This window comes from Apteryx rowi, unplaced genomic scaffold (genome assembly GCF_003343035.1).
Source record: "Apteryx rowi isolate R43461 unplaced genomic scaffold, aptRow1 scaffold_247, whole genome shotgun sequence".
NCBI lineage: Eukaryota > Metazoa > Chordata > Aves > Apterygiformes > Apterygidae > Apteryx > Apteryx rowi.
This window is the reverse complement of record NW_020448830.1, coordinates 677,426-703,789: the sequence shown is the minus strand read 5'-3', so window position 1 is coordinate 703,789 and position 26,364 is coordinate 677,426. Positions and strand designations below refer to the sequence as shown.

General features: G+C 41.3%; 1 protein-coding gene across 1 annotated transcript; it reads right to left on the bottom strand.

The window, feature by feature from the left end:
- Window positions 1-2,013: 2,013 nt before the first annotated feature.
- On the bottom strand, window positions 2,014-12,064 carry NCALD (neurocalcin delta). The gene is made up of 3 exons (XM_026066735.1): window positions 11,675-12,064; window positions 3,907-4,012; window positions 2,014-2,329 (listed from the first exon to the last, which is right to left on the bottom strand). The coding sequence occupies exons 1-3, from the start codon at window positions 12,050-12,052 to the stop codon at window positions 2,232-2,234; spliced, it is 582 nt and encodes a 193-aa protein (XP_025922520.1). The 5' UTR covers window positions 12,053-12,064; the 3' UTR covers window positions 2,014-2,231.
- Window positions 12,065-26,364: the final 14,300 nt, after the last annotated feature.

Below are 26,364 nucleotides of genomic sequence, written 5' to 3'. Positions count from 1 at the left end.
CCTACTGAAAAACAACACTCGAAGCGCTAAAGAGAGAACATGTCTTTGAATATGCATGAGGGGATGGACACAGAACCTCTCCAGGTAAAACTGAAAATTATCTTGAGAAAGGTAGGCACAGGCTTTTCTTTGAAGGAATAGATTTGCGCACAGGATGTCTAATGAAGATTAGGAAGAAATAAATAAGAAACATCTCCATCAACTAGAAGAATTGACGCAAAATTAGCCAGTGATGTTTGTAACAGCTACCAGCACTAAGTGTTGTAATCTGTTTGCATCTGTGCGTCTGTGTTTGGGCCTCTTTTACCTTCTCACTTTCACATATACCCACACACACCTCTGCCCAGAATTTTAATGAATTTTGCAGAAATATGTCATCAGTTGGTTCTCTGTGATTGTTTGAGACAAAGGTGTGTGTCTAAAAGTATTTATCAAGTGTGCTTAGCCACCGATAATAATTTTAGTACAACTAATTAGGAATTTGATCTAAATTAAAAGTAAATCAAAGATTTACTATGCTCTTCATATTAGACCTGGCAAAGCAAATGGTATTGAAAAATTAAGTCCAGGATATTTTATCTCTTATTATTGTGCATGCTAGCTCGCGTTCAACAAAAAATTATTCATAACTCAGCTACTTTTGCATGAGTTCTAATTAGTGCTTAGCTAATCCTCATCTGCAAAGCAGACTTATTTTACTTAGTTTATTTTAAATTAAGGCTACTTGGGGATTAGCATCTACAAGGTCACTTGACACAGTGCCAACCTTGCTGCTCAGACAGGGGTTACTCTAACAAGCTCACCAGTTCCCAACACTGTGCACTGCCTACATGGATAACTCACCAACAGGACCACAGAGCAGACTTTAGCTAACGACAGACTAACTCCAATTTAGTCAGCATAATGCCTCCTGTCGCTAAAGCTTTTCTGTTGCAGCAGTGCTTGTAAAGCCACTAAGCAATCCCACACATGCATACTAGCTTTGAACACAGCAACTCTGACCAAAGGATAAAATTTTGCAGCAGCAAATTTCAGAACTCCTGCATCTAGGTGAAAAGATAAACATTCAACATTTCTCTCAGAGCTGATCTTTTTGTTTGTTTTAATTTTTATATATATATAAATATACCATAAAGAGTACCATTTCCTTGTTTCAGTACAGATTTTTGAACTTTACTAAAATAAATGAAATATAAATGCTACAATTTTATGGTTAAAACAAGTTTTGATGATAGCCTTCCTCCAAGAGCAGGCCCAGAAACTGCATTAACTACATGGAGAGAGACAAAACACCCCCAAAACTTTATACTACACAAGAGCATTCAGAACAGCAGATTTGCCTCAGGTTTAGCTGCTTGCAGGTGTTGCATTATCTATTCAGTTGAATGCCCACTCTCCTTAGTAGAAACTGCTTTATTACTAACCTGAAAAATTCACATTCAACATGTATCTCCCTTAAATTCATTGTCAAGACCCAGTTTGCAATATCTGTGTCTGCCTTTGCTGACCCCAAATGGCAAGAGGTATTGTCTGTTGTGGATTTTGGAATCAGGATCGCGAATTGCTGAATTTTCAGATAAAGCCACGTGAAATCAACCATTGTAAACCTAGTAAGACCATTGATCTTTGTTTTTTCCTTCTCCTTCACAACCTTGAAAATGTTCACAGCATTGAAACAACGAGGCATAGGTGCAGGGGTGCGGGCAATATAGTCCTCACCAACTTTGCACGTGCGTACTTCTTCGTGATACTGTCTTTGAGCTTAACTGGTGCCTCCTGGGTAGGAAACAGAGGTCTGGATGAACTCTACACCTGCCGTAACCCTTTTGCTTCAGTCTCTACTACACTTTCAGGTCCTGTGGGTGACTATTCAGCTACTAAAGCAGCAATCTAAAATCTGTCAATATGTTTTGCTGCCAAGGGTTTTGTTGTTTTTTTTTTTTTCTTTTCCTTCTCATTGCATACTTTCCAAAACAGACACATTAAAACAAAAACAAAATAAAATCTTTAAAACAATGATAACACCACAATATCTGTTTAAAACAGTACTGCCCGTGCTCTGGACAAACCGTTAAGAGCAATTCAGCATTCTTATAATTAATCCACAACAAAAGAAGCTATAAGATGCCACAAAAGAAGGCATAATTGGCCATACAGAGGCAACACTACCGTGAATGTTGTTTGGCAAGGAAAAAAAAAAAGCAGATACATAATTCATCCAAAGAACGGGTTCAGAATTGCCCGGCGCTGCTGGGATCGCACTGCAGGAGGCGGACGATTGACGGGTCGCTCTTGGCGCCTCGGATGAACTCTTCCAGGGAGAGCTTTCCTGGAAGAGAAACACACATTCGCTCAGGGCACCCACGCCGCCGCCGCGCACCTGCCGAGCCTCCCGCCGTGCGCAGGAATCAGCGGAACGCGAGGAGGATCCCTGGGAAAGCAAAGCCCTGCCTTTCCTCAGCGCTCCCCYGTGCCTCCCGAATCGCTTTCCCGGCGGTGTCTGAAGAAACTGCCGAGGCGGGAGCGTCCCCAAATCCCCCCGCCAGGGGCTAAGGCTGAGCTGAGGGCGAGGGCTCAAGCGCGAGCTACGGCAGAGGCAGGAGCTGGTCACCCCGGCGCTGGGACCCCGCCAACCCCGGAGACCACCCGCAGCCGTGGCCACTTCAGCATTTCCCTTCGTTCAATAATTTCATGAGGTTTTGACGGGGACGCAAACTAACCGCAGTAAAGTACTGAGGAGACAAGCTGTATAGCAGAGGTACAGAGTGGTTTTGTTCGCTTTCGTTCAATGACCACCTTTCCAGGTAAAAGCCGATACTTGTGGTCTCTGAAAAGGATTTTTAAAAACCTAAGATCCAGAACACTGGCACATCCATACCTTGTGCCTCAGTGAAAGGTGTTGGGTATTTATTACAAGATTTCTGTTCCCCAATGTTAAGTTCATTAATTGTCAGGAAAAAAATTAATTTTAGGGAAAAAAAAMCCCTGATGCACGTGTCTAAGCGATGTTCCTCAAGCAGCGCCTCTCTTCAAACAGCCTCACCAGCTGCAAATTATTTCACCTCAATTTGGCTGCTTTCACAGAGCAGCAGTGGCTGCTTATTTTCCTTCTTAAAAAAAAAAAAAAAAGTGACGGCCTGAAATATGAAACGGGAGATAAGGCCGTGGGTTTGCATGCAGGCTTTTGGTGAGCTGTATAATTAGTGGGCGTAATCTAAAGCCTCCAAAGTTGATGAATGTTTCAAGACTGCTTGAAAGCCCAAGAGCGCTGCTTCAGTGAGCACTGTGAAGAAGTAAACATTTATAATGAGGAAATGGCACGAAGGACGGACGCTCCTGAGGAGCGGCCCTTTCCCAGCTTCCCGTCCCCATAGCCCCCTCCCCACCCGCCTTTCTTAACCTGCTAACGACACTTGCTATTTATTTGCACAACACTTGCAGGTTTTGACCTGGGTGCTCGGGGACGGCTGCGATGAGACCAGCAAGTGCAGGAAAAGAACCTTTCTCCTTGATGTGGGGTTGCTTCTCCTGGCGTTAGAGGGGGCCACAGGGCTCCCGGTCCCTGGGGGGTTGCCGCGCGCTGTCATGGCACTGCATCCCGATGGAGGGGCCGCGCCAGGGGCTGCCCAGGTGGTTCAGGGCCCCGGGGCACCTCTGTGCCCCCGCCGCCGCAGAGGCTGCTCCCCGGCCGTGGCCCGCTCCTCTTCCCCTCCCCGTGCCCTCCTGCCTGGCCGAGCCTCCTGCGCTTGCAGCAGCCATATCCGCCATGGCTCTGCTCGGAAGGACGCGGGAGGTTGCGTCTGGCTCAGCGGGACTCCTCATGGGCACACGAAGTGGCCAGGGCACCTCCTGCCTCCTTGTCCCCCAGGTAGGCATGCTCCCTCCGGCGCCTGCTGGCAAGCCTACCGTCACGGTTGGTGTCCATCTGGCGGAAGATCTTCTCTGTCCTTTTCTCTGGTGTTGACTCATCTTCCGGCATCTTCATTACAGAAGAAACCATCTTATAGATTGCCTATGTGATATGACAGGAGCAAAGAGCTGGTAAAAAATACATCATCTTAATGGAGTGATATGATTTTTTCATGGTGAAAGAAATAAGTAGAAAATATCTCAGGAACATCAGCCTGGATCTGCTCTCCAGACTCCCTATGGGAGTCTAGTGGCACTAATATACAGTTGCTCTCTTCAGCGAGATATTTATTTATGAAATAATGTGTTTCCTTATTTAGTCACCGTTGAACACAATCTGGGTTTGGACTGAGGTTACATTTTTCCATATTAAAATAGTCTTCAGATTAATTTACCCCTTTTACAGCATATTAGGTCCTCGCAGCTGACACTACTTGGGGGAATGGTAAGACAACCACCTGCAGTGTCCTTCATGCTTCAGCCACTATCAGCTGGTTTCACAGGCTCCATCTTCACTCTGCCTTCCCCTTACCTCATGTTTGCTTTCCCTCCATTGACTTTCTGCCTGCTGGGAGGGCAGTGACTCACTCCCTAATTTTGCAGTGTGTGGCATATAGTGAAGACTTGACCAACGATAAGGTGGCCTTTTCCTTTAGGATTTTTGTGTGTACACAGCTAAAAAAACCTGTTCACAATTTGTTCCACAGAGAGCAGATGTTCTAATCCCTGATAAAGCTGGTGCCACCCATAGCTATTCTTTGTACAGGCAAATCCATTAGTCATGTATGGTATTAGCCACACTTGAAAGAGAGGTAATGTTAATTTTAAAACAAGAGAGAGTAATGGTCTCTGAACTGGTTATCCAAATTTTGCCTGCAAATGAGAGCATGCAGAACAAGTAAACCGGTGTTTTGCCTAGGAAATAGCTTTACAGAGCCATGCAGAGCATCCAGATTAGCTGGGACAACAGAAGCAGTCAAACCGCTGTAGTGTGGTGGCCTTGGCGAAGCCTCTCAGACATTTTGAGAGGCAGATATATTAGCCCAAGGCAGCATTGCCCTCATCTGACCAGCTCCTTCTGGTTGTCATTCCAGCTCATTAGGCTCTAGCTAACCAGCACTGCACTGGGTAGCCAGCTTGCCCTCCAGTCCTTGTCTGTAGATGTGGATATTCAAATTCATGTCTCCCCCCAGCACAGTGTCTGCAGCAGTCAGTTGATAACTTACTCCAGACATCATTACTTCAGCTACTTCTTCTCTGCTTTTGCTTCTCTTGCTTTGGGAGACTTGATCCTTGGTCGAGGCCCAAGATTACTCCCTTCACCTCCGCTGTCTAGCTTTCCCATTCATGAAAGCGCTCTGTCTTGCCTGTTCTAGTCATCTGGCCTGGGGATTCCCAAAGGGACTGCTCCTGCAGCGTGGCAGCACAGACTGACCAGCTGGAGGAYGCTGTTAGGTAACTCAGACATTTTACCCTCGCACTAGTGAGCATCCACTTCCTTAGCCATCTCACTGGCTTCTCTTCTGTCAGCAGAACTAGCTCACCTTTCAGATCTCCTAGCCTTTAAATAACTTGAAGCATTACACCCTGAGAATGGCATTTGTCTGTTTAATTAAATATTCATCACTTCTTATGCTCAATGCAGTCAAACATCTGCTCCCTCAGTTATGTCAGTAATGCTGTGGCCGCAGATTTCCTGGTCTGCCAGTAATTCTGTAACACTGGTTATAGAACCAAATAAATAGAAGAACAGAGAAGAACATTTCAATATGAACAATTTCTGGCTGAATGGAAAAGTGATGGGCATCCATTTAATCATCATCATCATGGTTTGCACTGTTGCAAGTGCCCAAAGACTCCCAAAAGAATTAGGATGTTACAGAATTGGGCAGTCTCTTAACACAGATATGGATGCTGTCCACACAACATTGATCGAATAGCCAGGAGAAGAGAAGAAGGGACAAATATACAAGCAAATGAACATAGTGATGAGGGGGCTGGGGGAAGGAAAAAAAGGAGAGGATGGACRGTCAGAATTTACACCTGCCTCTTCCTGGTCAGCAGGCAAGACTTGCAGGGGTCAGAGCAGAAATGAGGCTTATAAATCTGCCAGTGTTTAAGCATCTCCAGTCTGGCTTTTGTGTGGGATAGAAGGAAGGGTGGAGGGGGTCATTCCCTCACTCTGGGTGAGAGGATGGCAAAGCAGAAAATCTGTATTGAAAGTGTGGGAGGAATGCCATGGACTGGGAGTGCAGTCGTGTTTGCTCTGATCAAAATAACCATAGTAAGAATATGCAGATTTTTAGGACAAAAAAAATTGTTTCAACATGACTTCATCCTAAAGGGTCCTTTTCACAGAGGCGTGTGAAGGGAATAACAGATGAGATATTCTAGGAAAGCCAGATGGGAATAACATAGTAAACGTTCTTTTCATACTGAAAATGGTTACTCTGGACAAATTCTTATGGTGTTACTCAGAAGTTCAGTGGGAAGCTTTCCCAAAGTAAAAGCCAGCTAAGGCTGATTAAGAGACTTGGGACTAGCCCCATATTAATTCAGTGCAGCTATGCTGAGTTCTTTATTGTGTGTTTAAAAGAGAAAGCTTTCAAAGGAAGCAGGTTTCATGCAATAACAACATGGAACTGCTTGAAAGTGTTAACTGTGGCCTATATAACCTGGGAATGAAAGGCTGCAGGGGCTATGGAGAGCTTTCTCCACTCCACATGGCACAGAACTCCTTGGGTGGAAAGGCATTGGTGGCATTAAGCAGGAGAAGGTATGGAGCAGCTCATCAGCAGAGTCGCCTGGAGTCAGGGTAGCCTTCTCAGGTAGGCATCCATCAGGAGGGCCTGATACAGCTCCCTGAGGCCCATAGTGTCACCAGGAAATTATGCCTTAGGACCCCTGTGTGTGTCACTGGAGCAAGCATAGACTCCTGCTTCATCATCAACTGGCTAATTCCCTGCTGAGCTCTCCCCTTTGTTTTTCCACCTATATTTGCATGAATGGCAATGGATGATTTAGTGCAAATGTCACCCCTTTGCACCCATTCACACCTGTTTTGCTCCCAGCTGCTGTCCAGTGTGGAATTTATGCCATTCTGTCTGCTGTTGCTGAACTTGGTCCAGAAACCTTTGTGTAGACTGCACTTTCTTGCTATACTTGGCAAATTATCAAAGAGCTACTTATGGCGATGACAATGATGACAGCACAAATTTTGAGGCAATCCTTTTTACTCTGCTGAAATAAAATGGAAGAATTTTGACAGCTAAAATGGTCTCATGAAGAGAATAACTGGCCTGAAAAAATTGCTCTCTTCTCCATCTCATGGGGATTTTGATACTGTCCTTACTGAGAGCCATATCAGCTTCTGTTTCTTCCTGACTTAAAATGTTAGCCCAGTGAAACAATTGGGTATGCTGTGTTTGTATATAAACTGAAAGTGCTAGTCTCATCTCTTGGCTCAATATTCTTAAGGTGCCTTATGATTCCACACTATAATAAAATGTACCCTTAGCACTAGGTTCCATCTCTTACTTTAACTCTTATTTTAAGAAAATCTTGTCAAATATGTCCCATTTCAGCAAGGGGAACAAACACAAATCTTTTCCTAGTTTTCAGCTATTTTTGAGTTGCCTGGGCTATTTAGATTGTGGATAAACAGATGAGAGACATGGAAAGCATTTCTAGAGAAGAACAATCTGAGAAGWTCTGTGGCAAGGTCTGTCAGGAGGGTAGGTATAACACTATCCCATGGACTTTCTTTCGTTAGCTTCTGTGAGGGGCAACAGTGAGTCCATCACTAACACCCTTCATGTTATGTGGTGCTCCAGACTGTGCTGCCAGCTCCATACATGTGGATGGTTCATGTATTTCTCTAAGAAGAGCTTTGGGGAGACTTGTCTAGGGGAAGGTCATGTGCAGGCCCTTTGGATGATGAGTGCGTTACAGGCTACGAGTATGCAGTAAACAGTACTATGGTAAACAGAGCTTAAAGGAATGCAGGTGCTTTGCCCTCTAGTCCATTGTTTTGCAGAGAAATTGGGCTTCAAAAAGCTGCTATTGACCATTCATGCTCATCTCCCTGRCAGCTGGTGGTCACAAAGGCTCCTGTGGCAGAAGAACCCTGAAATATCCTTGGGTGACTGAGGAAGGGTCCCACCGGATTGTCATGCATGGTGTGTGCCCAGATGGTGGGCTGCACAGGCGTTCTCGGACAGACAGGAGCACTGCTATACACGGTGCTTATCAATCCAGCAGCCTGAAACTCTACTATGAAAGAGGATCCTGGACCAGTGTCCGTTAGCTGGTATTGGGGCTAAATCAGTCATTTGCCTGGCAGTGGGAGGGAGTGATGATGTCCCAGAACAGTCTGCAAACAGCTTCTGATGCTGTCTACAAAGCCTTAAGCCCTGATTTCATGCTATTGCTAGGACCCTCTCTCCCTCATCTTAACCCAATAGCTCTGTGGTTTCAGTGTTGCTGCTACCCCTGTTTCCAGCAAACACCTTGTGATGTTGAGCAAGAGAGCAAAGCCTTCATTGCCAGCAGGAATGTTAGATTAGACCAGAGCATGAGAGAGAAAATGCGAGTAGCCATCAACATGACACTGAAAAGAACTACAGAGAAATGACTTTCAAAGCACAAAGAAATGCAGACTGGAAAACAAGAAATGCATGTCTTGCCTCTATGTTTTTTTCAGATACAGTAATCCCAGGGGCACCATGGAACAATAATGGGGGCAGCATTTTTCAGTGAAGCTATGACTTTTAAATTGATGGTATTTCTTTTAGCATTCATTTTGATGTATTGTCTCATGCAAAAGTCTTGATGAAAACATAATAAATCCTACCATATCAATATACAAATGTATGCTAGATAAGGGACTTGCAATAGGTTCCTGTGAGACTTATATCAGAGATATAACAGAGTTCTATTTTTCACTATCAAAAAGACTGTGACAGCTGAGGGCCCCTGGAACACATTTGAAGCAGAGTCCTGTTCTTCCATATTCAAAAATAAACATTGGTAAGTGAAAAGCTGTTTTTTAAATAAATCTAATCACTATACATCAAGGGAACAGCTAAATAAAGCAAGAAAATATGCTCATTTACTTTAGTTTCACATTATCAACCAAACATGCTTCCAGACGCTCTGCAGCAAATCTTACCCCACTGGGAGGAGCTATGGATGGGAAGTGCAATACAGGAGGCTCAGTATGAGCATTAAAAACTGGAAGAAAAGAACAGGCTGAGATCTACAAGCAAATTGCCTCATGAGAAACTCTATCACACAAAGGGCAGCTCTTCTGTATGGACTGATGGTCTATGATACAGAAGTGACTGCTGTTCAGGCGTGTGAACCTGTTTGTATCCATAAGCAATTTTTATATGGTCCTTCAAAATTTTGGGTGAGAGTAAATGAGAGAAAGCATACGTCAATAGAGTTTCATTCTGCATGGATCTCTTAGAGAGAACTCTCTCAGAGTCTGCATTCTGAAAGGAGGTGAGAGCTAAACCTCCTCACAAGAAATGCAGTGCTAGAAAAGAGGGATAGAGAGCAACATGTGCCTGCCATGCAACATGAATGTAGCCACAGAGCAAGTGAGAGTCTCTCAGGTGCTGCAGCTGTGCAGCGAGGGAGCAGAAAGGACAAGTGGGCTGGAGGGCCAGGCTGAAAACTATGTATGCAGCCACTGTGGAAGGAGAGGAGAGAGGTAGCTGTCTGTAACAGTTTGAGAAAGGGCTCAAGGGCTGTTCAGGTCTGACACTGGTCAGGCTCCTCTGATCCTGAGTTTCTCTGACCCCAGTGAGTTCTTGGACTCATTGCTATCTTATGTTTTGTAATTTTGCCCATATACTGAGTGAGCCTTGTGAAAAAAGCATTTGAAAACTCACATCAAGTAATGCACACAAATGGAAGAACATGTCAGTCAGCTTGCATGCATGTAGTAACTCRCACAGCCCCATGTGACACTCACACATCCATTTGATTTTTCCCCTTTTGGCTGCAAAGAATGCAATTTCAGAAACATTAAACAAAAAGATCGCTTCCATCAAGTGTCCCAAATTAACAAAATATAACCCTACACTGATCCCTAAGCTGCACCTTCATTTCATGATGACATCATGACTGCAAAGAATGATGCTAGAGTTGATACCGACAGGACAATGAATAGGAGGCAGAACATGTCAGCATCTAAACAAGCTGGTGAGCAAATCTGTGGTAACTGAAAAAAACAGCCATGTTTCCTTGCTTGGATCGCTACAGAGAATCCAGCCATCAATATTTTAATTAGATTTGACATGAACACAGTTGTGGCCTTGTTCTCCATGTCTGCAAGTCCTTTGATCTCAGGAGTTTATACTGCTGTTCAGCACTTAGGCCTTCCCTGACTAACTGACAACAGTAAGGGGTTCTGCGGTCTTCGGGGCCTCTYCTCATGCTGACGAGACACTTGCTTGGGTTGGCCTCCCTTGTGTTTGCTTTGTGCTCTGACAGGTCTTTTGGGATTCTCTTTATTTTTTCATGAAGAGCAATACAGTTGGAAAAAAGCAATAACTGACAGCCTGGTTACCTTACTGAGAAGAGTGAAAGATTTGTGAGGAGTACAGCATCTTCTAATTCAAATATTCCATGGAGTTTGCAATGACACTGAGACAGGGAGATGTCTGAGTCTGCTTTTTAACTCAGATACAAGAACACAAAAAAGAATAATTGGAAAACCCTCCCCCTACATTTGCAGCTGAGCCTTGTCTCTGGTCTTACTGAAACTGTGAGAGTGCTAATGTTTGCTACTGTCTGGAGGACATTGAAAGAGCCCCAGTAGAAAGACAAGAAAGACAAGAAAGACAATGCATTAGAATGATTCTAAACATGCAGTTTGCCATCACAGATTGTAATCTGTGGACATTTCTTTCACTTGATTTCTAGCACAAATATAAACCTGAATAATACAGTACATATTTAGCACTTCAAAATTTCCAGTGAAATAAAGGATCCTGATAACTGGCTTTAACAGTGCTGCATTGCACAGATTCAAGCTGTGTAAATATACTACAGAACCAAAAATGCTTTAAAGCTTTCAGTAGAGTGATGCGCCTTAAAGGTAAAGACATGTTAGAGAAAGACAAAATGAGGTGGAACTCCTATTAGCAACACAAGAAAATGCATCCAGGGTAGCTGTGTATGGMATCATGATATACCCAGTTAAGGTTTATCTGTAGTGGCAACCTAATACGAAGATAGCTAATATGACATTAAGCGTGAAGATCTTGCTTGAATTAGACAGACAGACATCTTTTAAAATATGTGATCACTGGTTTTGCTCACTGGTTCTTCATAACAACATAATTTCAAAGTAGATTTGTTTTCTATTGTAGAGGGAGCCTGCCTTGCTTAGCAGCACACTACCTGAGTTGGTTAATCTGAGATACCTACTCAGGCCAATTGCAATTAACTGGAAAGCCAGGTCTTCCCAGAGGACAAAATCACATTTATCAGCAGGTTAGTTGTTGTGCTGAAGAACTCCCAAAGGAGTTGCCATGCAAATGTGATGCTCAGGAAAACTTGCAGTGCATATCAAATGCTTGAGTTTGGATTGTGATAAGATCTTTGCCAAATGAAATAACATTTTACATTACTGAGATCSGAGAGCATAAGCCCTCAAATGCTGCCAGAGCTTTTCATTCAGTCTGTTTGCAACATTGCTTCACAATTTGTTTGAAATGAGAGCGGTGTAAGGGTGCCTCTGAGCAGAACATACCTGCACAATTTCCAGCATCTCTGACTTACTGATGTAGCCATTCCCGTCAAGGTCATACATGCTGAAAGCCCACTTCAGCTTTTGCTCCAGTTTACCTCTTGATGTTACGCTCAAGGCTATGATGAATTCTCTGAAGTCTATTGTTCCATCTCCATTAGCGTCAAAAGTGCGGAATACGTGTTCCGCAAATTTAGAAGCGTCTCCATAAGGGAAAAAGTTTCCATATATTTTTTTAAACTCCTCCATAGATAAATGTCCACTTGGACAGTCTCTCAAAAAGCCTTTGTACCATTCCTGGATCTCATGTTCTGTAAAGTCTGTACTTTCTAGCAAATCTTGCATGACTTCAGGGCGTAGTTTGCTGTTTTGTTTTCCCATGGTGTCAAAATGTTATCTGCAGAGGAAAAATAAATACATAAATTATTACTATTATTTTTTATTATTAATAATAATTATTAGCTTGGAGGCTTTAGAAGAGCAGTGTGCTGGATTCTGAGTTTTCTAATGACAGTTGATTCCAGGGAATTAATTTAAAGTTTGGGCAGTGTCCACTACTACATGTATACTCCGAAAAAATTAACAAGCCCAATCTACATGTTGATTACATTGTCTTTTTACAGTCTTGAGAACAGTAATTACATTGAATTTATTGCCATTCCTGCTTTACCTTTTAAATCGCAATGTAAGCAAAGAACGTTACAGGGTGTAGGCTGACTGGTAGCTGTGTGTTACAACACAGCCTACATCCTAGTCATCCAGTTGTCTCAGGGACCTGGCTTGGATGAGCTGCATATTTTTGTACCTCTGGCGGAAACCAGGGTGCTACAAAGGATTGTTTTTACCTTGGTTTTGCTCCAAAATAGGATCAATATGCATCTGTAGTGCACACTGAAATCAGGAACTCTGAAGCACTTCTAGATACATCTCTGTAGCCAAAGTCAGAGCAACAGAACAACTCCTAAGATGCCTCCCTTGTTCAGCATGGAGCAATTCCCATTTTACTTCAAGTTCGGATAAAGTCTGAAAAGTTGCAGTGGTATTTTTTTTCCCTCCATAAACTACAAATGTGTTTTTTAATTCTTCCTGTAGCCAGAAGTGGGAGCTTCTAAGTAATAGTAAGCTGGGTGGCCAAGGTTCTTTGAAAAAATTTCTCGCCGACCAAAAAAAAAAAAAAAAAAGAAAAGGAAAAAAGTACGCATACAACTGGAAATTCATTTCCCTTAAATTAACCACCAAGAAATATTCCTGGATACCACTTTTATCTCCAGTGTTTCAGTTAAATCACCTTAATTATATTTTATTTAAGGCACGTTGCTACATATCACGTTTTTTCAGCATATTTACTAAGGATTGATGCCCTTTGGGTTTTAAGTTTTGAAGCCTGAGCATATTGGCTCTGAAGAACAACATCATTAGTTTTACTGGAAATTTAACATTGTCCCTGAATTATGGGAGGCCATTAATGGAGTCTCTGTGCCATAGAGATGAATTTATGAACAATGATGTCTGGAGTGGCTAATGAACATTCAATAAGATATCCTTTCCAGATCAAGATAATATTTTTAAATAATGAAGAATAAAATGGTATCATTAAATGGCAGCAACAACTAGCGAAAATCATTTGTAGCTAATTACTGCCTCTTCTATTTGGCACCAGAAAGAACAAATTGAGGCTCCCCCRACTGATGCTAATTGTCTCTTATGGTGCATTCCACTTCTCCCCAAAGTGAATTTGAACTCCCAAGGCAGCTTGAGGATCATCTCCTTAATCTCCTGTGTTTTTGTATCAGAGCCACCAAAATTTTTTTTTTCTCAAAGGCAAAAGGGTAGTATCTATCTTAGATGCCTCTAAGTCTCCATAGGATCCACAGATGACTGTCTAGAAGTTTAGTCTAAGCTTATTGCATCTAAGGCTGATGGAGAATAGGCTCCCCTACTCAAGAGAGGAGTCTAAAGGGGTGAGAAGTACTGCCTGCTGGGAGCCTCTCCATCTCCCGACCATTTCAGGGGCCTAGATGATTAGTTTAATCCAAATAATGCCTTTTCTTCCCAAAGTGTCTCCAAAACACTTGCAAGATGGAAAATGCCACCTCAAAGGTAAATATTTCTATTGCCTCTCCTCCCTGCATCCTGATCAAAACATATCTTACAATTTTTGAAGACTGCAAGCTCTTCATACTCTGAAAGTGGCAAAGAAGCCGCTGTTTTATAGGCCCAATCTGACAGCTGCTAAGGGCAGCCGAGGGTTGCATTACCTTCAGTGGGTGTTGGATGGGGTCTATAATAAACAACCCGGGAATTAGCTGATTGAACAGATTACATTAGAGCAGTCAGATGGGTTGATGTAAGGCAAAAGGACACAAGCTGGGTCTGCCAGGAGGATGGAAGAGCAACTGGACAGGAGAAGTGGTGAGGCTTAATTTAATGGAGCACCAGTTTAATAAAGAACAAACCAGCAAAATCCCACAGTAGTTAGTAGCTATCCACACCCACAGTCCGCAACTATTACATGGCCCCAAGGGCTGCACGCTTTTCAGACCATTGCAGTAGAAAGGGAAGATGCCTGAATAATGTGCAAGCCAGCTGCAGTAGGAGTGAGCTGGCATTAGCAATATAATCTCTTGCTGTTTTTTAATATCTCAAACATTTGAAAATGCAAAACTCAGCTTGCACATTCCAACCCAGAATCTTTTGAAAAATAAGATAGTGAGGCAACATTTAGGCAGTGGCCTTCAAGAGATAGCTAATATAAATGTGTTTCACTCCAAAAAAAAAGATGTATTTATAGCTGCACAAGCCTGCAGGTGCAACATATTTTTACCGAATGATAAAAAACATAGCGTAGCAGAACACACTGCAGTCTACTGTTAAGTGCAAAGTATCACGATCAGAAAAAAACTATGTTCTCCAGGCATAATGGGAGAACTAACTATATATGACTTGCAATAACGGGTTGAAATTCAGTCACTGTGATGTCAGACAACATAGTTAAAATCCGTAGAATTATTTCCAAGTCCAATTGTGATAAATTTGGATCATATTCTTTGCCTTCAGAATTGTTCCTTATTAATAGGTTGTGCTCTAGGAACCATAACAATGGGATTTATTGTGCCTGCTCTATCAACAACAGATCAAAATGCTTTTGCAGTCCAAGTACAGAAAATCCTTGAAGACACTTGGAGATCCTTATAATCACTGCTGCCTGCCTCTTCAGGATAGATTAGATTATAGAGAGAGTACAGTGGGCTAAGGAACTTCCAGCTAACAATGACAACAATAAATACATAGAATAAAACAAAATTGGATGTGATTTTACGCATTTTTCCATGGTATGTTGCCTCTGTAGATCCTTCAAAATTCTTACAAATCATTAAATGTTAGTAATACACCATGCAAGTAATAAACGGATAACAATTACAGTGGCAAAGTAAAATTTTGACTGTACCCAGAAGTAAATATTGGAGGTGTGCAAAACAAAGAGAAATTAAGTGTTTAATGATTATGTTTAATTGCATTTCTTCTTCTGATGCAGTGGTGCTAGACATAACATACATGAATGACCTCCTAAATGGGAATACAYGACATACTTAACAAAAATATTAAGGTCTTGATTCTGAAGATAATATTATGTGTTAAAAATGTATTGGTGATACATTTATGGCTTGAAGGATTGATATAATTTCAACCAACAACTACATAAGATCAAAAAGGAAGCTATCACTACTATGCGGTTGCTATGGAAAGAAACTGTGTGTGATGATTATTATAGTAAATGTCACAGGAGCTGCTCCATAAAGTAAATATTTAGAGCTAGCTCTAATCAGGTCTAGAAGTGGAATTTTTAAGTTGAGACTGAAGACAGAGCTTTTTGACAGACAACAGGCTGTGACAGTTCAGCATCTAGGAGAATAAATAAATCAAATGACTGACACTACACCAACTGACTTTCAGTGCAGTATATGGTGTGCAGACAAACCTTAATGCTTTTTATAGCCTTCTACTTAAACAGAGAGAACTGACTGGACAGAATGGCAATGAACCCTTATCCTATCATGTGTCTCTTGCCAGCAGTTTGCTGCTGTTCACTTACAGTTGTTACCTAGATCTGAAACCTCAAGGTAAGGCAAACATATTGCCTTGCTCAATCAGCAGCCCCGCAGGAGCTGGGAACCTGCCTTCCGGAGACTGCAGCAGCCGAGAGCGTGCCATTGAACTGAAGCTAATTCACCACCACGTTAATGCAATGGAACCATCTGAACATATTTCTTTAAAAAATCCCCCCCCCCTTTTTTTTGCTTTTTTTGTTTGGGGAGTAGCTAACGTAAGCAAGTATTAGAAAGAGTTCTAACAATGGCTGTGACGTGGAATGTGCTAACAGTTTTGTATCTTCTATTGCCTGCAAGAACTGTGGCTCTTTTATCTTGACAGCCATCATATAAAGACATCCCATCCCTTTTTTTTGGTTGAGCCCAGCCTGCCAAAGACAGCAAGATATCTTAATTTTGATTTAGGCTTTAAGTTGCAGGAAAGGCCACAGCTGAGAAAAAGTATAATGAGAAAGGGGCACTTCTCTGGGGGAGTATTGCTCTAAGAAGGGAGAATTTAGAATATTGGGTACTTTGCAGCTAACAAAGTACAAAGCCCCTGAAAGGTGTAAAGAACCAGCCTGGAGAGATGTCCTGCTGGAGATGTTTGCTGTGGGGATAACAAGGCAAATCACACCATAGGCTTGGCTACAAAGACCATCTGTGTAAAAATGAAGGCAGACAACTTTTCAGAAAGAAACAATGAGAACTCCATTATATGATTCCAGTTCTGTTATACAATTTAAAATTAGGAAGCACAAAACAGCAACAAAAAAGCTTTGGGCAACCATCTTTCAGTGGCAGAGATATATACTAGACAATGCAGGTAGCCTTTTACACAGTCAGTTTATAAAATCCTAAATGCACAGGATTCACGCAAAGGCAGTTCTGGGTCATGGAAGGAGAACACTTCAGCAGCATAGTACTAAAGCAAGCAGGACACTTCTCTGGCATAGCCAAGAGACAAGAGCCTGGTTGAGACCAGGACCAGCTCACTTGACTAGTAGTATGTCTGTGTAATCTTACAGAAAATGAGGATGAACCATCTCTGTTTCATTTTCATTTGTCTTCAGAAACTGTCATTTCTTGGTTTCTTTTATACACACAGTCTGATCTGTTTCCAAGAAAAAATCCACTTATGGGGCAATGCTGTCTTTAACATTTCTAACACATAATTTGAGAATTTCCCTGAGAATAGCAATCGTGGGATTTTGGTCTCTGCCAGGCAGCTGAAGAAGTTCCTGACAACTGCTGGAATGAGCCAAAGGTTTAACGAGACAACATCACTTCTGAAACAACACTGCCTCCATGCAATGCTACTACCTAATAGTCTCAAGAAAGTAGCATTCCGGCATGAGTCAACCCCCAATGGCAATGCCTAATGGCTTGTCTACAATATGAATGCTTTCTGCAGCCTACATGGTTCTCCACTCACCATCACCGTTGTCCTTTTTCCTCCAGAGTAACTATTGACTATTACAAAAATCTGGATATGTGACAAGTAGGCTCATTACACCATCTATCTCTCGGTCCGTCTACACATCTGGACATGGCAGGGATCTCAACTTCTTTCACTTTTATCCACCAATAGTCATCTCCCGTGACTGCATAYCAGCCTCCACAATTCAGTGTATAGGGCTCCTTCCAGCTAAATTCTCCTCCCATCACTTTCTGCTTCTCCTTCTACTAACATCTCTGCCTGTCATTGTGTAATTCCTCTCTGTCTGTGTCACAAGCTCCAAGAAAGGGTGCTGCCCTGTTCTGGTTGACCAACCAGATCTCAAGCCATCTCATAGGAAGGATTTATAGCATGGGATCCCCCTACCCAGCAATAAAGACAGAATATGTGGGGAGGGGAGTGAGAGAGATGTCTGTGGGAGACTATAGTGTCTCTCAGGTCTCCTTTCCTCTTTCCTGGGAAGAAATAGATGTCTCACCTGGAAGATGCAATTCTTCTGGCTTCTGGCCTTCTGGTCAGTCTTGTTTTCAAGTATTTGCTGAGGCAGAGACAGATGCATTCGTGCATTTCCTGAGCCCCTTTATCTTGCCTACTGGCCTGTATTGGAAAAGTACAGCCAACTCCTGCTCTCTTTCTCCAGTGACTTCACTCCAGTGCGAAGAAGACCTCAAACCCTACCACAAGGGTAAGTTTAGACCCGGACATTCATGGACCAGCCCTATGACACTGTCTTACAGTCATGGAGTGGAGGCTGGGTTGGTTGCATATTCCCATGGTTTCCAGGCCAGAATTTTGCCTTGCTCTCAACACTTTTTGTAGAGCTGGAGCTACTCTCTTCCTTTTTGTCTGCCAGCTGCTGTCATTGCTTGGTAAAGCTTTAGATACCAAAGACTTTCACTCTTAGAGCATGTGGCAGTCTCTGAAAATTCTGCAGCAATTTGTGATCAAATGTATGCATGTTTCCAGATGCCTCTCTCTGGTTCCTCTTTGTCAGTTCCCTTACAGAATGGGGGAAGGCATGTGTATTTACAAAAGTCAAGGTCTTAGCAAGCACATTCAGGGACAGATGCTGAGTTTCCCTCATAAGGTCAATTATTCCTTCAGGCTTTAATACTCCTAACTGCTCTACAAGCTATGTAATGAGATGGTTCAAAGCAGCAGCTAGCTAAAATGACACATTTTCTTCCCATCTGTGTATACTGTTTCCCTGGAACACTGATGTTGCCATGGCCTGGTAATGAAAGCAAGTCCTACAGTAAATGCACCAGTATGAGGGCAATGCACTGCTTGTCATCTTGTAACTCTCCAGTGAAACTCAGCTTAGCAAGGTAAGAACCTGTGTTCAGTGATCTCTGCAGCGCTGCAGCATCAGGAAAGCTGTGTAAACATTCACTGAGCTCCTGATAAGCAAGTCAGGCAGAGCACTTTTCTTTCTCATTGCTCTGATTTTGCCTTTCTGCTGTTTATAGCCTCAGAGATACTTTCAGCTGTGCTGTCTACTTTCTGGTGCAAGTGAACAGTTTAATACCAATGGAGGATCCCACTCTTGGGACATAGTGCTTTTGGTAAAGCAGTAACTGCACTGGAAAGAATAACTTCTCTGGTTTTAGTTTCCTGCAGTGAAGAGCGGACTCCATCTGGTCAAGGGGCTTTTCTTCACAGTTCTATGGAAAACTATCCCACAGCCCCTTGAAAGCATCCATGTTGTTTCATTCTGGCACCTTCTAGTTTGTTTTCATACTTTCATTTGAATAACCACTATGGTGGTACTTGCCAGGAAAGGTTTTTRTTTAGTTTTTTTAAAGCAGCATCTCAGAACATATTTTTGAAAGAAAACCAAACTTATTAAAAAGCATACAGGGACTTAACCAAAAAAAATGCAGAGTAAAATTTTCAGCCTGCCATCCTCAATTAATCTGCTTATATTGGCAAACAGCAAAAAATGGATAAAATTCACAAGCAAGATTCATTAAAAAAGTCTGGCATTATTTTATGAATATTCACAAGGAATAGCAGAAAATATATTTGCAGTGCAATATAACAAGCACAAAATGCCTGAAACACGTACCACAGAGCAAAACTTCTCTTTAAATTATAGCTGGCAATACAGAACAGGATGGAAGAATCATGCAGGAACACAGAGGAAAAAAAGCAGAAGAAATTTATTTATTAACAGAAGACACACTGCGCACATACACGACCAAACTGCCATTGGCTACTTCATATCCTGTGTGTTACTCAGCTTTATAAAGCTGGTTCAGTCACAGTAAATTTCACTGATTTTAGACTAGGCTCTTGGGTCTGATTCCAGGATCCTAATGTTTTTGCTGCTGCAAGTTACTTTTTGTTTCATGTTACCTTCCTGCTCCTCCAAATGTCTTACAACACCTTAATCCTTCCCCTGCAGAAAGTGCCCCTCTTTGCTATTTGGACAATATTAGGTTTTGTGCTCTCCTACTACAGCCTCCACGAGAAGCTAAAGACAAGAATCAAAAATAAAACCCTTATAGCACTGTCCTTTAAGCGAGGYGGGCAGTCCAAGCAGGAGCAGCTGCACAGCATTCATGTGCTTCAAACTTGGAGACRCTTACAGACATTAAACATCAAAAGCGTAGGCTCTCGTCCCTTTAGATCTACCCTGGCAGAGAAATGTTACAGCTGGTCCACGTTGTCTCCAGTCTCTCTTTGTCATAATTCCTTTGTACACTTTGGCAGTGAGTGGGGGCGGAGGAAAGGAGAGGGAAGGAAGCAAAAAGGCAGTGTCTCGTCAATAAATGCTGATTTATTACCATCAGGATCTTCAGCATCACTGGGTTCACTGGACAACAGCCTAGTGTTTAATCACATCATTCTCAGCAACGCTCACGCTTTTGGCTGGGATCATTTTGACAAGCTTGTGGTGCTAGGGGTTGGAGCATCAAGATGCCTCCTCTCCTGCCTCCCGCACCTCTGCACCAGCTTCAGAGCCAGCGGGGCTGCCGCACAAGGTCTCTGCTTCCACAGCGTTTCCTGTAGGGCTGAGTGTGTGGTACAGGAACATATGACTAGGCATGAATATTTATAGCATTAAGAGGTGGATGCAAAGACCACGTTATGCAGATTTGCATAGAATGGCGCATTGTGCAGTAACTCCACTCTCGTTCACGGTCTGTCACTCTTCCAGTGTAAAGCCCTGAATTTAGGACATAGAGCTTGTCTGTAAAACTACTCYTAATTGAAACTTGGTGTATATCCATGCATTGAAGGGAAATGTCTCTGTATTTGCTCGTAGAATAGACTCTGTTTGTTCCATCTCCCCTCATTAGATTTTGCCTTACAAATGAGTGCGGGGACATGGTCCAAGTCTGTTCGTAAACTACTGGTAATCAGCTACTTCCTACTGGTTTGAGAGCACAGCCACCATGCACAGGAGGTGGAGCTCACTCACCTTAGCACAAAATCTCTGCTGTTTCAGGCAGAGTGCAGCTTCTAGGGAGACTTTTAGGCAGGTTTTCTACTCAGTTAAGGTATAACTTGTATCTCCATGTAGGGATAGACAAGCAATAAAGACTGCCAAGAAATAGAAATCAAACAAAAGGGAGAAAACTCATGGAAATACGGTTAAGCCCTCTTTCCAGATTCCCAACTATTCCTACTATTGATGTCATTTCTTCCTCATCCTTAGAGAGCTCACTAGAATAAAAATCACATCAATATTCATGCGCTTTTTTGGTTCATAATTATTCTTTCAGGAAGAGTTGAGGAACAACAATTTACCATAGGCTTTGTAAGAAAAAAGTGATTTGTTCATTAATCCTGATTAGAACTGTCTAAAGTCTTTAAAATAACTAACTCTTTGTCTTCCAGACTTCAGATAATTCTTTTGGGAATTAGATCTATTTTTATACATTCGATTTCTTCAAACTCTCTGGAAAAGAGCATTTTTCTAAAAGTATGTTTGCCTTTGCCTAATTTTTCAAGCTAAAGGGGAACAGAGACTTTGCTACAGTACATTATGACATACAGCCTTGGGAGGGTACTTTTCCAGCTTTTATTACATTCAACTGTTTCACTAAGCACAGGATATTTGGAGTATTTATAAACATTGGTGTTAAGCTAACAGCAGGGGAGCTGGCAGTATCTCTCAGCCAGGTCCAGCTGGGGGGTGACTTTATCTAGTGGCATTCTTTCAGAAGGAGACCATATATCAAGATCTCAATGACAGACTTTTTCTGCAGTGATTGAGCCTTCTGTTATGAGAGTAATATGGGAGCCTAAAGTTTCTTTGTTTAAAAATCCCTTTCTGGACCATGTTTTCTAAAATGCTTAATGTCGCATTTTTCAAGTGCTCAGTACCCACAATTAAACTTGGTCTTCTGAAAAGGAACATGACTTCCATTTGGACACCTGTGCAATAGGCAGCTTTTCAGAAAGAATCTGTACCCGGTAAACTGAGATCACCCAGAAAATCACACCATTTATTTTAGTACCTAACAAGGACCTGAGTGCTTTAGAAAAGCCAGCCTACCTACATGTCTGGGTCACTGCAATTTGTCTTTATACTGATATTCACATCTTCAGTTACATCAAACAGAATTTGTTTTCCCCTCTTCTGAAGTGCCTCTCTCCTTTGTATAAGGCACCAAGTGGCAGTAACAAAATCTTCCCCAATACACCCAAGTAGACCAGTCATCGAATTCATTTAGCAACAATTTTATCAGGTTTCTAATCTGTCCTACATCTCCTTCAGTCCTTTTATGTAACCATATATGCAATACCTTTGCTGCAAGGTAGTGGAAACTAAAGCAGAAAGCTACTATTGCACAAAGTAACATGAGAAGCCTATGTGAATTCATGATCTTGKTTTTTTTTAAAAAACTTTGTAAATAAATAGCATGTGATTCCCAAAGAGTGACATTTGTGCTTAGTCTACCCTTAAAAAATTGTTAACAGATGGTGTCCTATCCCACAGCAGAGACTCRGTGTTGACAGATAAAATGAAAGCATGATCCTGAAAAAAACAGAGCCATTAACTGGCAAACTAGATATTTTTAAAGATGCTCTTACAATGGGGAAAATAATGATAGTGGAGGTTTCTAGCTGGAGAGCGACTGTGAGTTTTTGATCCGTCTTGAAGAAATTTAGTGGAACTTTCTCAGGGAAAGCAGGCAACAGGAGAGTGGGAGTGGGAGGTTTTGGCAGCCAGGATCAGAATTTTGTAAGGAGATAGAAACAAGATGCACTAAGATAATGTTGGTGTTTACAGGTTTATAAATATGAATGTCCATGCCAAGGATTATTTGTTCAGCACTGAGCCATGTCAAGTCTGACTGAACACAAGAGATCCTAATGTAACGGATGATATTTATGACTAGGCATAGTCATTGTAGGAATTTTGAAAACAGTTTTCAGAAAAGAGTTTTTGAACTACAGAGAAAACATTAATTTTTTCACTGTGCTGCTGCATTTCTAATAATTTTTAAGTCCTTGATCTTGCAAGATGAGGATGTGAATTACCGGCTCTGGAAGAAGCACTGGGTGAACATTTTCTCAGTAGAACCTGTTTCTATCAGATAATGCAGCTTAGTTGAAATCAAAAATGTTTTGTGGGAAAGTGTCACATTCAGGAAAATAAATTCTGGGAAAATGTCAGAATTAATCATTTCAACTTTACCATTTCATTTTAATAAAGTGAAAAGTTTCAGTTTGACTTTATCTTTTTATTAATTTTGTTTTGACGTTTATATTAGATGTTAGTTTTAGTGTTACAATGGTTTTGACATTATTGAAAAAACAATTCATTATCAGTGAAATGAAATAACTCGGTGTTTTCAAATTATTTTTTAACTTCCATCCCACTGGGAAATTTTGATGTTTTGTTCCAATTTGTTATGAAAATAAATATAAATGTCAAAATTTCCTGTGGAATGGGAATTTCAGATTCTAGCCAGCCCTAATCAACAAGAAAGCCATCTGCTTTGTATTAATGACTTGGGGCAGTATGCAACACTGCAGAACAGAGTAATATTCTGCTCTTCAGCATAGTTCATTGAAGTCAATGACATATGGCAAGTTTATAGCTCCTAGTAGTCTAGGGAAAGTTTGAGGCTAGCCATTTTTATTCTTCATACTGTATTGCCAAATTCAAGGAATTGATCATTCAAACCCAAGATTTTCCTGTGAATGTATGAGAAAATAACCTCCCAGTGACATATAGCACAGCCTACAGCCCCTACATTCAAAGATAATTTGTTTAAGCAGATAGATCCTTCCCAAACTACAGTACAGTAAGCTACTTTCATTTTACAAAGGTTTTAAATTGATAATTTAAATAAGCTATTTTCTCTGTGACAAATTCCTATTTTTGAACATTAACAGGAAGATAAATCTAATTGTTTTCAATTTTCATCACTCAGATGAGTCATAATTTGAATTCTATTTGAGAAGTCATATTGACATGATGGATTTTAGCACCAACAAAATAAAATAACATTTTGATTCTGGTTTAATACATCACCTGTGTTATTTTCCCTAAAAACTCTTCCCTGTCTTTACAGATATATTCTTCATGCTGCAGGTAAGGTATGGGAAGAACACATATTTGTCCCCAAGCTAGTACAGCAATCCAGTCTACTTGCTAAGCTCAGCTGTGTCTCCTGAAAAGTTCCATGTGGACAAGAATGCAGTTAACTTTGGTGATGATGGTGCCTCCTTTTCTTCTAATAATTTGATGATTCAAGCCACTCATCAAGGTTCTACTCAACCCAACCAGAATTAAAACCCCTTTATAGGAGCAGTACCATAAGCACGGGGTAGTGGGCAGCCCAAGGAAGGTACTCATCCTCTCTCTTCCTCTGTAGCTGAGTGCTCTTCAACCATGAATGTAAGTCATGGGGTAGAGCAGGCAAGGAAGAGCTTCACTCTAAGCTAGTAGACTGGACACTCACTTGGGTGAGAAAAGAGCTTGGGCTCCAGACCCCGATCCTTGGGTGTCTGTATCTTTTAAGGCCATCTCAACATGAAGGGAACCACCTTGGGAGTGAGGCTTGTACTGCTCTTGGTGTCCATTTGTAGATAAGGTACCCTGTGCTCCCCATGGGAGAGGCAAACACTTCACTTACGTGTACTAATCTGCCCTCTTCAGGCACCTCTGTTCCTTATGCAAGCAATGGAAAGAGGGAACAGCCTAAGTTAAGTGGGGGGGTGTCTCCCACCGGCACATCTTCAGCGTACTTGCTTCTTTCTATTGACTGTCTGGGGAATGTGAWCCTGGTGGGCTGCACCCAGGTCCCTACAAGAGGCGTCTGATGCAGAGACACTGGATTTGCTTCCCTCTGACTGCAATTTGCACACTAACTTCATGGGAAACTTGGCCTGGATATGATGGATTAGTGTTCTCCCTATTACTTTTTATCCATAGGCAAAGCACTAACAGTTCTCCATATTAAGCACAGGTAGTAGCTACTCTTATAAACAATACTGTTTTACAAAGGAGACTTTGTAATGGCATCTGTAATTTAGTCATAATATAGACTTTAGTAAAACAAAAAAACATTTATGAACAACTAAGTCAAGAAAAAATATTTGGATGTTCATAGCATCACCCACACTGTAGAAAAATCAGGACTGAATCTAGACTGAAATATCTAAATTATCTATTTGAATGCTTTTCTGCCTTCACTAAAAATTATTTCGTACAAAGCCAACCAAGATGAACTCCTCTGCAAATTAATGGGTTAACATCCTCTGAGGAAGTAAACAAAGCTCATTAGATAACTGTTTTCAGACAAAGAAACCATTTTTTCTCATGCAAACAACAAACAATTTATATTATTGTTGAAAAGCATAAGTGGGAGAACCCTTTCTTTCTTTCCAGAGTTTAACTTCAGGAATAACAGATATTATCCAATATTGAATAAACTGTTACTTTCCACCACTTCTTAGCAATTGTAAATAAATAAAAATGCTGCTCCTATTACATTTTCAGGCCTGTTTACTTTTGCCTCTTTACTGTTTTCAAGATGTCAGCTTCTCTGAGATTTCAGTTTGCAATTCGCTTCCCATGTATGTAGCTTTTACTGCCTATCCCCATTTTTCATTTCCTAGGACTTCTGTTTACTGTCTTATGGTATAACACAGTAACCTTGATTACACAGTAAATCCTTTGATTTTTTTATTTCTCTTTTTCCCTTTTATTTGATTTTTATCTGCTATTTCTTAAGTCCTTAGAGCAAACATCTTTCTTCCTTTTTCTATTATCTTTGAAAAAGTCCATGTCACATCTTTTCTTTTCAATTTTTCTTTATTTCGTCTGTATTTCTGTTCCCAGTGTTAGTGTTTCCCAGACTGTACAGTGTGTAGAAACAATATCCTAACAAAGAAATATGTTATGACCCAAGCAGCAGGGTTTGGAAACTTTGGAAGGAGGCCATCTATAGCAGAATCTCTTTCTCTCTCATGAAATCATCTGCAAAAGAAATAGGTAGTGAGGACCTATTCTGGATTTAACTCTTTGCAAATTATTCCCATTTCAGCCATATCCTTTTGTCTTGCTGCCTTTGTCTTAATGGTAAAGTATAAGTACAGCTGGTATTGAGAGCAGTTTCTGAACTTTTCACAGCATCACAACCAAAGTTTCATTAGAAATTCAGATATGGTTGATCTGATTCATTTTGCTGGGAAGCAATACTTTTCAGACATGGAAAGGAGTGGAAACAGTATGTGAAATGCTGACTCTAATCAAAATGTTTTGCCTGTCATTAATGGAAGATTAATCAGTTACATAATGGTAAATATTTCAGATCCATTCAGCAAAGTATGCAGTTACATAATCATAATCTCACTGATATCTATATCTCTAGCCTTATTTGTTCCAATTTCTTTTCTTGCTCTGTATGCCCCTATATAATCTTCCTACAGTAACCTTAACTTCTCACATCCTCAGTATCATATCTTATAAAAATAAAGGCCTTGCATTTGAAATTGTCTTCCTCCCACTGTCTGCTACATATACCTCTTAAGATGTCCTTAAAATATCCTCAGGTAACAACTCTTTCTTTCACATTATCTTCACCAATAATTATCTCCCAACCCACTCCCTGAACACTCCACAATTCCTCTCACTTCATGCATCTAATGTTTCTTAATTCTCTCCTCTACTACCAGCG

Excerpts from the sequence above, each read along its gene's own strand:
- NCALD (XM_026066735.1), bottom strand. The coding sequence starts at position 12,052 with ATGGGAAAACAAAACAGCAAACTACGCCCTGAAGTCATGCAAGATTTG. Across the intron at positions 4,013-11,674 it reads AGATGCTGGAAATTGTGCAG|GCAATCTATAAGATGGTTTC; the intron begins GTATGTTCTGCT and ends CATATCACATAG. Across the intron at positions 2,330-3,906 it reads GATGGACACCAACCGTGACG|GAAAGCTCTCCCTGGAAGAG; the intron begins GTAGGCTTGCCA and ends TTTCTCTTCCAG.